The 14,842-nt window shown below is 45.4% G+C and overlaps 1 protein-coding gene across 7 annotated transcripts in view; it reads right to left on the bottom strand.

Annotated features, from left to right (window-relative positions):
• The window catches only part of CACNA1E (calcium voltage-gated channel subunit alpha1 E), a 384,845-nt gene that overhangs the window by 73,722 nt on the left and 296,281 nt on the right, over window positions 1-14,842 (bottom strand). For all 7 annotated transcript variants that reach the window (XM_088016637.1, XM_088016633.1, XM_088016634.1 and 4 more), the window contains 8 exons: window positions 10,671-10,786; window positions 6,088-6,141; window positions 5,379-5,468; window positions 4,224-4,433; window positions 3,375-3,487; window positions 1,655-1,767; window positions 1,172-1,303; window positions 637-709 (listed from right to left, as the gene is read on the bottom strand). In XM_088016637.1, coding sequence (XP_087872763.1) covers window positions 637-709; window positions 1,172-1,303; window positions 1,655-1,767; window positions 3,375-3,487; window positions 4,224-4,433; window positions 5,379-5,468; window positions 6,088-6,141; window positions 10,671-10,786 — 901 coding nt within the window. The remainder of the gene's footprint in view (window positions 1-636; window positions 710-1,171; window positions 1,304-1,654; window positions 1,768-3,374; window positions 3,488-4,223; window positions 4,434-5,378; window positions 5,469-6,087; window positions 6,142-10,670; window positions 10,787-14,842) is intronic.

Below are 14,842 nucleotides of genomic sequence, written 5' to 3'. Positions count from 1 at the left end.
GATTGCAGTGGCTAGGACTTCCAGCACTATGCAGAATAAAAGTGGTGCAAGTAGACATCCTTATCTTGTTCCTAGTCTTAGAGAAAAAGCCTTCAGCTTTTCACCACTGAGTATGATTTAGCTGTGGGTTGGTCATACATGGCCTTTATTATTTTGAGGTAGGTTCCTTCCACACCCACTTCATTGAGAGTTTTATCAGGAATGAGTGTTAAATTTTGTTAAATGCTTTTTCTGCATCTATTGAAATAACATGATTTTTATCCTTTATTTTGGTAATTTGGTAGATCACATTGATTGATTTGTGGATACTGAACCATCCTTACATTCGTGGAATAAAGCCCACTTGATGGTAGTCATAAATATCGTAAGTTACTGAATGTCTTAATATCTCTTGCAAACTCACAAGTACAGGAAAAAGGCCAATATTGTAATTATGATAGAGCTCTTCCATTATTGGTAAGAATGCAGCTACAGAAATTCTAGGAATTATCTTGATTATAATTACTCAACCAGAGTCCCAGTTGCCTGGGACGAGCCTGGGGCAGAAAAGTAGGATTCTCCTAACATATCATTTTGCTGATTTGTAGGATCCAAAAGATCCTACATAACATTTTTAACTGCCAGTTGGCCTCATACCTGGAATACAGTCATGATGGCTGCAGGGAATGTGTCAAAGTTTGCCGAAGGAGTCCCATCATTAAAGTTAAACCTGAAAAGGAAGTTCAGAGAGAAGAATAAAATGAAAATCCCACATACCAAGTTTTCCCTCCCTTCTTCATCACTTCTTTTACCCATTCTCTATATCCTCCTCTTCCCTAATTTCTCCCCTTTCCATGTAACTTATGAAGATGGTACTATTAGTGACTACTACTGATGGACTGTGCACTTTGAAGGGTGTGGGTAACAAGATGGGGTTTGGGCTGATCTTGAGTTATAAGGCCCCATGCTGTACATTTTGGGGACAGCTTCAAAGAGAGGTCTCTAGACCCAGAACCCTATACAGTGTGAAAAGATTAAAAGCAGAGACATAAGTTTTACACACACACACAGTGGTTGATGTGGGCCAAAGCAAACAGGATGATAGCACAGTGACCAAATTAGAAACCCTGGCGCTCACAGGCTGAAGACTGGGTTTTGAGGCTCTTTGGATGGAAAGTTCATTGGTGCTTACCTGCCTCCAAACAGCTGCATTCCTAGGAGAGCAAAGACAACAATGAAGAGGAAGAGGAGGAAGAGCAAACTGATGATAGACTTCATAGAACTCATCAAGGACACCACCAAATTTCGCAGAGATGCCCAATACCTACAAAATCCAAACATTACAGCAGTGAACACTGAATGTAAAATTATCCCCAAATCCAGCCGGGCATCTGCCTGGTAGTCTATGAAATAGGCTGTATTTGTGTACTTGTATGAAGGAGAGATGTCAGCAACAATGAGGCTCCCCTGGGGAATGTGGCATGGGATCTGGCATCATAGGTATTTTTCTGGCTTGATTTTTGGAGAAGGAGGAGCTGAAGAATGGAGTAGGGGACGTGGTAGGGAAAGGGGACTGTGGCAAAGGAGAACAGGGGATGGAAGGAAATATAATAAGGCAGAGAGAAGCTTCCACTCTCACAGGTGGTTGGGAAGAGTCCAGATTCTGATCACTTACTTGGTTATTTTAAATATTCTTAGAAGCCGGAGAGCTCGCAAGACACTGATTCCAAAAGATGTACCAGGTCTGAAGATTGCCCAGACCACTTCAAAGATACTGCCCACTGTGACCTAAAGAGCCAAACCCAGCCACAGTGAGGAGGAGGAGGAGAAGAGAGGAGCCTTCTGGCATTCAGCAGTCAACACCTGTCACTGGGCTATGGTGAAATTAAAACTCTCCCCTCCCCACCCAGCGCAGCTCCAGCAAGACTACCTATTTGTGAAGGCTGCCAAGGGAAAATGAGACTACTGCCTCCCTCCCCACTGCTCTCCACTCCCCTTCCTGATGTCACTCCTTCATGCTGGAGACTGGTTCACTGCTGCTCTGTCCTTGGTGGAAACTACGAGACCAGTCACTGCTTCTGCACAATCTGAGAGCCACAACTGTTCTTACATAATAACACCTTGAACAAACACATGAAAGAGCGGTACTCAAAGCAAGGAAACAAATTTAATACAGGTTGCATTCCAATGTAAAAACCTCAGAGGAGATCCACATTCTCCCACTGTCCTAGAATTTAGTGCTACCAAGAATGGTTCAGTCACCCGTCTGTGAAATATTTTTCAGTCACTCAGGTCCCACACACCCCAATGGGACAGTACTACTTGGTGGCATATAGATACTGATTGCTGTAGGAAGTAGCAATGTCAAATTAACAATTTGGTTTTTGTTTTAATTATATGTGCACTGAATATCTACTATGTTCTACACAACGCACTAGGAGGAGTGACAAAAATTAATCCTCGCTGCAGCGCTGAAAAGTACATATATAGGGAATGGTCTTTCACTAGTTGTTGTGCCTGAAAATTGCCCATGTACCCAGAAGCATATGGTCCAAGTGAAACGCAGATTGGCAAGTGCTCAAAATCCTTAGCACCTAACTGAAGATTTGGCAGGAACAGAATGGGTTTGGCAGAAAGAGAAGTGGTTCAGGAACCCAAAGTTTTACAACCTTGTTCTGTTGCTAACTGGCGATGTGAACTTGCACACGATGTTCTCTATTTACCCATCTGCAAATGGGAAAGGTAACTCCTGATATGTAATAGAGTGGCTAGGAGTCCTGAAAGCAGTGGAGGGCAAAAATGTATGTCAGAGCACCTTGAACACTGTTAGATATGCACACATTTACATATCAACACAATTTAGGAAGTGAACGCTGGATGAAATAGACGATGTGGGAACTTGCTAAGACAGGAGTGTGTGTGCGCGCACGCGCACGTGTGCATCTTTGCATGAGGGTATATCTAGATAATTTTCCCAATTTTAAACTGAACTAAAAAAAAAAAGTATATAAGCTTCTCATTTTTACTGAGTCACCTTCTGGAATCAGTTCCTTTGTTCTCTCTCAGGCTTCCCCCCTAAGATAGTAAGTGGTTAAAAACTTGCTATGGGCAGCTCCGTCAAATTCATTCTGCTGTACACTTAAGTGCACACAATGGTATGCATGTTATACTTCAATAGAAACATTAAAAAATAAAAGAACTTTAAACAACAAACAGACAAATCCTGGTATGGGAAGGATTTCCTCATTCCTGACCTCCCTTTAGCTCACTTACTTAGTCCCCTTTTATAAATTCTGATTTCAGTGCTTCATGCTGAGCAGTGGAGCGAGCTGCTTAACTCAAACTGAGCCATATCAACATGAAGCAGGAGGACAGGTGGGCTCCAGAGCACTTACCCCAAAATCAAAACAGTTGAATGAAGAGTGAAAATAGAGTCGAGGCCCCATGCCATACATCTTCAGGGACATCTCCAAGAGGAACAGCCCCAGAAACAAAAATTCTGCATAATCTGAAAGCGTCAAGAGCAGAAGTGTTTATTCCATAGATGCCATGGGCTCCCACACCCCCCAGCCCAACCCCCTCACCTTACGGAGGAGCCCTCAACACCGGCAGGACCCCCTAGGCAGACATTCAGTGACCATGTCAGGTCAATGGCAGGCAAAACCTAATGATATCTGAATACACTGTGACCTGGGGGGCCCAGGCACACTCCACATATCTGCTTTGCTCTCTTTCAATGGACGGGTTTGTCACTGGCCTTTAAATGGTATATGGCTCTCAGGAGAGAAAGGGCTTTATCATGGTGCTGATGAAAGAGCCCGATTCGCCCTACACACACCCAGCTGTGTGATGGCATCCTGGATCCCCATTTACCCGCAGTGGTGGCCCTACTCAGAGCTGACCTATAAGTTCCTGTCTTGGTCTACTGGAAGTAACCACTGCCCTTAGAACTTTCTCCCCAGGACTTAGGTGACCAAAACTCTCTACACCATTGAGCCTCCTTAAGACACTAAGTGAAGGCCTTAAAGTACCCAAGGCTAACACCATTTTGTTGTCTTATCAGCAAAGATTCATCTGATTCAATAATGAACGACAAGGGGACCCGTGGTGTGATATCCCAACCCCTAGAGGCCAACTCTGGCCTCCCCCTCAGAGCACTGCCAGGCCCAGCAGGACACCCGTCCTCTTATGTTCACACCTGAATCTAGCCACACTGTGCCGACTGGCAATCGCTGGCCACTTACAGAGGAGATGGGTGAGCCACTGGGGCTGGTTGTGATGGACGATGGCCACGCAGGCGGTGTTGAGAGCCACAAGGCTCAACACGATCCAGTAAAACACCTGGGATTTAACCATGTGGCGGATAGAAATGCGCAGAAGCCTTTCTTTGTGCCGGAAATAGGAGGCCCCGTCCACCTTTGCACTTTTGATGCTGGCTCGGGCAAGAGGTGTGCCTAAGGGGAGAGAAGTAGGGAGGAAGAATGAGGCTGCACGACAGATCGCCCTCCATGGCAAGGGGGGCAGTCAAAGGGGGAGGTGGACAGCTTCAGTCCTGGGGGGTTAGGTGACCCCCACGTTGCAGGCCCAGGGAAATCCCCATGGTATGAATTAAGTAGTTTCCATAGCAGAGATCCCTGCTTTTCCTCACTGGACACTCTCAGTTCTAGGAAACTGAAAGATTCCCTGGGCACGACACCAGACATATACCCAGTGTCCTGAAGCCTAATAGGGGGGCGTTTATGTTTTTAACAGATTGGGCTTCTCTCTGGCCTTTCCTTTTAAATATGTTTGAGGCACTGGAATCGTCTTGCTACATTTGTGATGATTTCTACCACTGGCAGCCTAGAGCAGCACTGAGTTCTGTATACCTCTTCTGCTTTTGAGGATGAAGTGAGGGAGGAGGTAAAAATCTGTCATCCCTTTTTCTGGGGAGGTTAAATCTGCCATCAGCCAGCATATCTAAGGGAACCTGGGACTGAAGAGCAATCATTTAAGAGTTGTCAGTAGGAATTTGTTGAAATATCACTTGGAAGTAGGTGGGTGTCACTATGGTTAAGCAAATGATTATAGGCCCTCAAATGGGGGTCACTAGAAGCAACAGGTCCTCAGCATCCTCGGAACAATATCCCAAAGTGGGTTCTCATTATCACCTCCAGGACAGATAGTATTTATATGCAAATGGAATACATCTGCCACACTTAAAGAATCTGGGTGGGATTCTTAGCCCTACACCCCACGGTCCATTTTTCTCTAGATTAGATTTCCAAGTCCTTCCCTAATTACATCCCTAAATCCTGGATTCTTTTGATTCTATTTCTCTTCGTGGTGCTTCTCAAAAGACAGGATCTGTCTTCTTACAGGAGCTCAGACAAGTCAAAGATCTAACTGGTTCCACTCACCCACAGAGGAGATGTCAACACAGTGCTCATCGCTGGAGTCTCGAGTCATGGCCTCCGTCCGGCTCCGTTTGATGGTTGCCCTTCGAAGTACTACACCAGGGAAGGGGAAAGCCCGGTGAAAGAACACAAGAACAACCAGATCATTCTGGTCAAAGCTCAGGACTGTGTGCCAGAAGCCTCTGTGACACAGGCAGCCGCCTTGAAGCACCTGAGCCATGGTTCTAGAAGCCGCCAGTGTCTACAGAAACAGGACTCCCGTGCTCAGCAGCACCTTGAAACACACAGGCTCCAGAACCCTTGCTAGACCTTATCTACATGCAGTAGGTAAAAAGGCGCTCCCTATCTGTTTGCTCTCTTCATAAACAAGGCCACCTCCTGCTAATGAAATGGTCCCAAGATGATCCCCACAAATTTTCACCGAAGATCCCTTTACATGCCGCTGGTTGTGTGATGGTTTTTTCATTGTACGGTTATCAATCATACACCCTGGAACAAAGCAGCTCTTGGATTTCATTTCCATCACTTTAAAAAGCATTTAAATCCATGAGTCAATTCCCTTCATTTTAAAGCATGAGAGATTCTATGACAGAGAGACCTTCATTTCAAATCCCAGGGCACTCCTCTTTTTTTTCTTCTTCTTCTTTTGATCAAGAGATGGCCACAGCCTGAAAGGGCGCAAAAGCAGGCAAGTGCGGGAGCACGTCCTTACCTTCTAAGGCTGACGTCCCGGCATTTTTATTTTCTTCAGCGAGCATGACTTCCTCTATAAGGAAACAAATGGTTGAGTAAATTATCTGTAAATGTCAAATTATTTTGCAAAATGAAAAATCCCCCAGGGACTGCTGTGGCTCCAGGGCAACAGAGAGAAAAAGAGAGAGAGAGAGAGAGAGAGAGAGAAAGAGAGAGAGAGAGAGAGTGAGCAAAGAGTTCACAGCTCCACTCAGGCACCAGCATCAGAAGGACAGCAAGGGCCACAGAGGGAGCTCCTGAGCGCAAATCAGAACAGAAAGGAAGTTCTGTACCGAGGGGCCTCAAGTGGAGGTTGATGGGTAAAATTCAGCTCTGCGTCTGATAACACTTGTTGCGAGCAAGACCTGATCTTTTTTAACTGAAATCTCCTAAATTGGTAGGAGTGAAAAATTTCCATCTTTGTTTTTTTCTTTTACCCAGGTTCTATAAACTTTTCCTAGCAATAGGAGCTTCCTTGGTGTTTCCTGTCTGCAGCACATACAAGGCATACCAAGGCACAACATCTACTGCCTTGTTCAGGAGGTAAGACCATGTTTTCAGCTCCAGCCTGTCTACTTCTTGGAGGAGGAGAAGAAGATGCTAATGGACCAGAGGAGGAGGACTTGTGGGTTTGCTTCCTCTTACCCCCATGCCACAGTCTGCCTTGCTTGAGGGAAAGAGGCTTAGGCCCATCATGAATTTGTCCCTCTGACAGAACAAACAAATATTTGTTTTTTGTCCACCTTCCTGGCACAGAGTTCCCACACCCTTGGAATTTACTGTCTTCTGTATGCTAACAAGATAACTCATTGTGGGGGAGGCCTACACTACCTGAGGATCTGGATGGGTCACCAGAAAAACCAACCACATATTTGGCTATAACTTTTAGCCCCATTCCCTCTCCTAACTCCTGGAATGGGTGAGGGGCTTGAGAATGTTTAATCACCAATGGCCAATGATTTACTCAAGCAGGTCTATGTAATGGGACCTTCAAAAAAAAAAAAAAAAAACCCTACATAATGGGGCTCAGGAAGCTTCAGAGTTAGTGAACACATTAAGATGCTGGGAGGGTGATATGCCTGAAGGGGGCATGGAGGCTCTTTGCCCCCCTTCCACCCCCACGTATCTCTTCCATTTGGTTGTTCCTGAGTTGAATCCTTTGTAATTAACTGGTGATGGTAAGAATAATTTTCCTGAGGAAATTATCAAACCTGGAGCCCTGTAAATTTGCAGTCTGGAAGGCAAAAATGCAGGTCACCTGGGGACTCCACTTGGGGTGCTATGTGAAGTGAGGGCAGGCTTGTGGGATTGAGTCCCTAACCTGTGGGATCTGCACTAATTTCTGGTGGTGTTTAGTGTCAGAACTGAATTGAATTAATTGCTGGACACCCAGTTGGAGAACTGAAGGACTGGCCAGTGTTGGAATGGTGTGTCTCATTGTTGGTATTTGGAAAAGAACCAATAGTCCCTTGGATTTTCCTCATGACCTCCCCAGGAACAGTCCTGCATTCCAGGAATTCTAGTAAGACTTGTTTAGAATAAACCTCACTAGCATCCCTCCAAACTTACAAACTAGCCCTTCTGTCCCATGTCTAGCAGGATTCTGAGTCCCCTTTGGGAGTGACGTGGATGAGTTTTGATCCCCGCCCCACCTCAGCCACAGGCGAGGATGTCAGAGGCCTTGAGCAATCATTCCTTAAGATCCCAGCTGCTGGGGAAAAGCTTGCAGCAGGCCCTATTAAACAATGGTTTAATTTAAGCAATTGTAACAAGTAAAAGGACAAGCAGAAGAGGGCAAAGCCATTACCATAATTCCACCTGCATAATAAAACAGAGAGTAGGTAATGTATTTCCCAGGGAGGGGAACACTTTGAGGCTCGGAGGGGACCACGCAGGACGGCCATTATACCAAGTCATATATGTTTAGCCTTCTTTTTTAAGAACAGCCTCTGGCAAAACTCTAAGTTAACAGGTTAAGTGTTACTGGTGGGATGCTCCTTTATGCAGACATAGAGGGTTTTAAAGTCATTTACAGCCCACGTTGTTCAGAGGGCATCATTTAAAAATTAGGTACTCGTTAAAATACCCCTCATGGCAACGTGAATGACCTGAGCCCGGGAGTCACATCTGCTGTGTACAGTGCCTGGGTGCTGGGGTGGGCAGATCGGAGGACCCGCAAGGCAGATGGAGGGTGTGTGGTGCTGCTGAATAGCTCTGAGAAGTGCTCTGAGGGCTCTGGATGAGCGGAAGCTGCCCCCCCTCCCCCACTGCCTTTTGCCAAGTTCTCTTTCGAACTTGAGAGTGTCTTTCCAGGGAAATGTAACCCATATGTCTCTGATTCACTCACACCCCATTTGCAAAGAGAAGGGCCAGGAAGCACAATTTGACGTCGCAGTACGTCTTTTTTCTTAGAAGGAGAGAGCTGGCTTTGCCAACTGGAAGAAAGTGGAGCCTTGGAATTCTGCGTGTATAGGAAGAGCAGAGCCACAAAGAACAGCGTCCCGTGCTGCCTGGCCACAAGTGGGGTCACGGACGGGGCGGGGAAGGTTCTCTTCCAGTTCTGCTGCCAGCCTGCTCACGGGGGCGGTCTGTCAGATGGCTCCTCCACCCAGGAAGCCAAGGACAGTGGGGAACTTCAAGCTGCCTGCCAGACCTGGAGGCAAATCTGCTCTGTAAGGCTGAGTTACCATTCTGGAAAGAAGGCTGAGAGGTTCACATTCACCCCCACACGAGAGCCTCGGAGAAGAAAGGGCAAATTGGGAAGCGCCATCAGTGGGCACTGTGCAGGCCTCCAGAGGCAGCAAAGAGATGCAGATAGTCCTAAATGGGAGGTGTTTTTTAATCTATCGGGCACTGAAATGGCACTTTTCATTGCACACACACTCTCACACCTGACAGGTGATCAAAGGTTGACTCCAGAGCCGAAAGCGAGCTTTTGTGTGCTGGTGGTTAGAACAGGAGGGCCATGGTGTCATTCCAAAGCTGCTGTAGAAGAATAAGGCTCAGGCAGCTAAGCATCAAATCATATTCCAAATTTTTCCTGCGAGACCTCACATTTGAGCTATGCTTTCTACCAGGAATAGAGAAAAAAAAATGCTGTCATGTGTATTTTTTTATTAAAATAAATTACTCTTTGCTCGGGATGAAAATAAAGATATATAACAGCAATGCAATGCAATCTTTAAAATAATAAGGAAAGCAAATGCATCCAATTTACTGACAGATATGGGGTGATCGATACCCCTCATAAGCAGCTGAGCCACAGTCAAGCTTGAATATGGTGGCTCTGTGGGTTAATAAAACTGTGATAGGTTTGGACCTATCCTCAAGGCTGGGCAAGAATTGTTCCTGATGCTGAGCCTTGTAGTGAAGAACTGGGGACAGCTCAGGGAATAGCAACAAGCAGTTCTCACCATCAGCTATTACCCACTTACTGCAGTGGCCTCACGGTCAACCCCCTACTTCTGACCTTGCCCTCCTACTAATGCAGCAACCAAGTGCACCCTTCAAATCTTCAATCAGACCATCTCCCACCTCTGACCCAAACAGTCCAATGGTTCCTGCCTCACTTACAGGAAAGCCCCAAACCCTTACAATGGCCCATAAAGTCTGCCCCTCCTCCCATTACAGCCCCCACCCTGTCTTCCTGTTCCTCTCCCCTTACTCATTCCTCCTTCTACTCTTGGAATATTCCCACTTCCACACTAGACAAATGGCACTGTTGATACCCCCCTCAGACATTCCCATGATTTATGCCTCAGCTCCTTTAAGTCTTTCCCCAAAATGGGTCTCCCTGAACTCCCTATTTAAAATCACAACCTAGGGGCACCTAGGTGGCTCCGTCAGTTAAACATCTGCCTTCAGCTCAGGTCATGATCTCGGGGTCCTGGGATCGAGCCCCGCATCGGGCTCCCCGCTCAGCGGGAAGCCTGCTTCTCCCTCTCCCACTCCCTCTGCTTGTGTTCCCTCTCTCGCTGTGTCTCTCTCTGTCAAATAAATAAATACATCTTTAAAAATTTAAATAAAATCACAACCTACCCTACACCCCATAACCCTACCTTGATCTGTTTTCTAGTGTACTTATCACCTTCTTACAAGTTACTTACTCATCATTTTATCTCTGCCTTCCCCAGCTAGAGGGGACTGAGTTCTGCAAGAAAGGCTCCCTGCTGTGTCTCAAGTTCCTAGAACAGGTGTTGGCACAAAGTAAACACTCAATAAATATTTGTGGAATGGATGGATTGTTGTTGCTGCTGCTGCTGTTGTTGTTGTTATTATTATTAGCAGTAGTGTGAAATGTCACCCACCCAACCTCAGTTCCAGGACTGGGCTCTGTTACCTTTCACTCACTTCACCTTGTGGGCCTCACAAAGGTGTTTGGTAGAAGGACAGGGACGGTTAGACCCCAGAGGAAGAAAGACGGACCAGCAGGAAACACACAAATCTGGTGAGACATCCAGAGCTTCTCTGTGCTCTGGCCAGAGCTGCCCCTGTGAATGGAAGCGGAGGGGCCGGGGCAAGGGGCTGTCTGCAGGGACATCTGTGCTGCCCACCACGCCTCACCTGCTTTGTCTATCCAGGCGCGGTATCCATTCAGCTCGCGCTCAATCTGCTGCTGCCGCCGCAGTTTCATGAACGCCCTCCGGTTCTCCACTCTCTCTCTCTCTTTGGCGAATTCCCTGTGGATGAGAAGGATGAGATGCAGGACTTTGTAATGTATGAGGAGCTCCAGGACAAAGAGGAAGGGTGAAGCCTGTAGAAGCGAGAGAGTGTTGGCGCAGGTGCTTCTCTACCCATCACGTCCCCTCTCCTTCCAGGCGGCAACTACGATCTTAAAATGCCTCACAGAAACCTACCTCCTCTGGCCTCGTGCAGGAAGCTCTTCCAGGTCGGTTTCGTCCCAGTCAGCCCTAACACCCTCTGCGTGCTCTATCTGGAAAGGCACTTTCTTTGTCATGCGACAAACTAGGGTTCAAAATGCTATGTTCTGCTTCCCCAGCTACAACACCAGCCCTCAGCCTCCTGGGGGGGGCACACCTTCCCTTTGTGCTTTTAATAACAACCGTGATTGATGTATATTGACCAATTATGTGCCGACCCTGTACGAGGTGCTTCAGACCCATGGACTCATTTAATCCATTACAGTCACCCTATGAAGTAATAAGCACTATTAAAATTCCTATTTAACAGAGGGGGAAACACCAAGGATCAGAGAAGGGAAATAACTTGCTGGGATCTGAAGTCAAACCACAGTGCTATGCTTCCTCTGGCATCCCGCATCCTGCGGCACTCAGTAAGACCAAGAGCACCAAGGCCTCGAAGGGCTGATTCTGTGTGACGATGGCTGGCGGAGGTTAAAAAGAGAAGGGAAGGACTGGAAAGGGCCCCCGGCTCCAACAGAAACACAGTGGGAAGGTGGGAGGGGTAGGAAGGGAGATAATGGGACAGAGGGCAAGCGAAGATCAAAGATCAGGGAGAAGACACAGTCCACTGACAGGGGTGGAGGACCAGAGTCTGTGGCACAAGACGGTCAAAAGCCTAAAGCCCGTGGGAAGAAAGAAGAGAGAAGAGACCCGAGGGCTCCCTGGCAGAGAGGAAGACAAACAAATTCAAAGGTTGAGCACACTGGGATAAAGAAATGCACACTTGCTGAGAGGCCTCTCTGGCAACCACCTCTACCAACGCCCTTCTCATCACCAGACACCCGCCCAGGCTACCATGCCACTCAGCAGTGTCACGCTCGCCAGGGCTCAGGCATGCTCCTCCTGCCCCAGGAGCACTGCACGTATTCGAGGGGGTCCCCGTGACTAAAGAGGCCCAGCCTGAAGATGAGGGAGCCCAGCAACCCACTGTGGGTCCTCTCAGCTACTCCCTTGTTGTGTATTTGTTTGACAGGACTTCAAACCCACTTGCTTATGACTTAGGTGAAGCTGTTTTAATCCACTTGTATATGACAAAGAAAAAAAAAGATTTAGAAGTTTGTTTTTTTTTTTTAAAGATTTTATTTATTTGAGAGAGAAAGAGTGAGCGAGAGAGAGAGAGCACAAGTGGTGGGGGCAGAGGGAGAGGGAGAAGCCGACTCCCCGCTGAGCAGGGAGCCCGATGCGGGGCTCGATCCCAGGACCCTGAGATCATGACCTGCCGAAGGCAGATGCTCAACTGACTAAGCCACCTAGGCGCCCCAGGAGTAAAAGTTGTTTTGATAGAAGAATGAAGTAAGTTGTGTCAGGATGTCACCATCTCATCTGTTCTTGCCCATCAGAACTCAGTTGCTCAGCTGCTGAGGGGCTCCACTGGGGGCTGAACATGAAAGCATATGAAGAAACAACTATGGCAAGGGAACATTAAACTGTGAACATAGAGTCTGTGAGGACGATATAAGAGCATCTGGTCTGAGCAAGGCTACACTCCACTGATCAAAGATAGCTCCATGAAGACCTTGGGGCAATCAGCTCCCGCCTTCGCAGAGCAGACGCTTTTTTTTTTTTTTTGCAGTTTATTTTTTAATTCCAGTTAATTAACACACAATGTTTATTAGTTTTAGGTGTACAATATAGTGATTCAACAATTCCATACCTTAGTGCTCATCAAGGTAAGTGTGCTCTTAATCCCCTTCACCTATTTCACCCATCCCCCACCCCATCCCCTCTGATAACCATCTGTTCTCTATAGTTAAGAGTCTATTTTGTGGGGTTTTTTTGGTCTCTTTTTTTTTTTTCATTTGTTTTGTTTCTTAAATTCCCATATGAGTATTTGTCTTTCTCTATTTCACTTAGCGTTATACTCTCTAGATCCATTCACGTTGTTGCAAATGGCAAGATCTCATTCTTTTTATGACTGAATAATATTCCATTGTGTATATTATACCACATCTTCCTTATCTACTCATTTATAAATGGACATTTGTACTACTTCCATAATTTGACTATTGCAAATAATGCTGCAATAAACATAGGGGTGAATATATCTTTTCAAATTAGTGTTTTTGTATTCTTTGGGTAAATACCCAGGAGTGGAATTACTGGTTGTTCTATTTTTAATTTTTTTGAGGAACCTCCATACTGTTTTCCAATAGTACATGAGGGTTCCTTTTTCTCCACATCCTCCCCAACACTTGTTTCTTGTGTTTTTGATTTCAGCCATTCTGACAGGTGTGAGGTGGTATCTCACTGTGGTTTCCCTGATGATGAGTGATCTGAGTATCCTTTCATGTGTCTGGATGTGTTGGCCATTTGGATGTCTTCTCTGGAAAAATGTCTGTTCATGTCTTCTGCCCATTTTAAATTGGATTATTTGTTTTTTGGGTATGGAGTTGTAGAAGTTCTTTATGTATTTTGGATACTAACCCTTTATCAGATATGTTGTTTGCAAAGATCTTCTCCCATTCTGTAGGCTTTTAGTTTTGTTTCTTTTGCTATGCACTTTTTACTTTGATGTGATCCCAATATTTTTGCTGTTGTTTCCCTTGCCTCAGAAAACATATCTAGAAAGATGTTGTTATGACCAATGTCAGAGAAATTATTGCCTGTGCTCTTTTCTAGGATTTTTATGGTTTCAGGTCTCACATTTAGGTCTTTAATCCATTTTGAGTCTACTTTTGTATACGGTTTAAGAAGGGTCCAGGTTCATTCCTTTGCATGTAGCTGTCCAGTTTTCCCAATGCCTTTTTTGAAGAGACTGTTTTTCCCATTGCATATTCTTGGCCTCCTTTATTGAAGATTGACTATATAATCATGGGTTTATTTCTGGGCTCTCTATTGTGTTCCATTGATCTTTTGTACCAGTACCATAGTACTTTGATTACTGTAGCTTTGTAGTATATCTTGAAATCTGGGATTGTGATCCCCCAGTTTTGTTCTTCCTTTCCAAGACTGCTTTAGCTTTTTGGGGGTCTTTTGCATTTTCATGCAAATTTTAGAATTCTTTGCTCTAGTTCTGTGAAAAATCTGTTGGTATTTTATAGGGATGTCATTAAATCTGTAGATTTCTTTATTGACATTTTAATAGTATTTATTCTCCCAATCCACAAGCATGGAATGTCTTTCCATTTCTTTTTTTTTTTTTTTTTAAGATTTTATTCATTTATTTGACAGAGACAGACAAAGTGAGAGAGGGAACACAAGCAGGGGGAGTGGGAGAGGGAGAAGCAGGCTTCCCACCGAGCAGGGAGCCTGACGTGGGGCTCGATCCCAGGACCCTGGCATCATGACCTGAGCCAAAGGCAGACACTTAACGACTGAGTCACTCAGACACCCCTGGAATGTCTTTCCATTTCTTTCTGTTGTCTTCAATTTCTTTCATCAATGTTTTATGGTTTTCAGAGGCCAGGTTAAGTTGGTTAAGTTTATTCCTGGTATACTGTTATTTCTGGTGCAATTGTAAATGGAATTCTTTTCTTAATTTCTCTTTCTGCTACTTCATTATTCATGTATAGAAATGCAATGGATTTCTGTATATTGATTTTGTATCCTGTGACTTTACTGAATTAATTTGTCAGTTCTTGTAGTTTTTTGATGGAGTCTTGAGGGTTTTCTACATATAGTATCATGTCATCTGCAAATAGTGAATGTTTCACTTCTTCCTTACTAATTTGGATGACTTTTATTTCTTTTTCTTGTCTGATTGCTGTGGCTAGGACTTCCAGTAATATGTTGAATAAAAATGGTCATGATGGACATCCGTAAAGGTAACACTTACAGGCAACGGTGAAAGTCATACAGCAGCCCCATAAAGAA

The sequence above is a fragment of the Eumetopias jubatus genome, unplaced genomic scaffold (assembly GCF_037043125.1).
Source record: "Eumetopias jubatus isolate StellerSeaLion01/CBP00866 unplaced genomic scaffold, mEumJub1_p1.0 scaffold_12, whole genome shotgun sequence".
Taxonomy (NCBI): domain Eukaryota; kingdom Metazoa; phylum Chordata; class Mammalia; order Carnivora; family Otariidae; genus Eumetopias; species Eumetopias jubatus.
The sequence above is the reverse complement of the archived record's forward strand: the minus strand, read 5'-3'. Positions and strand labels throughout refer to the sequence as shown.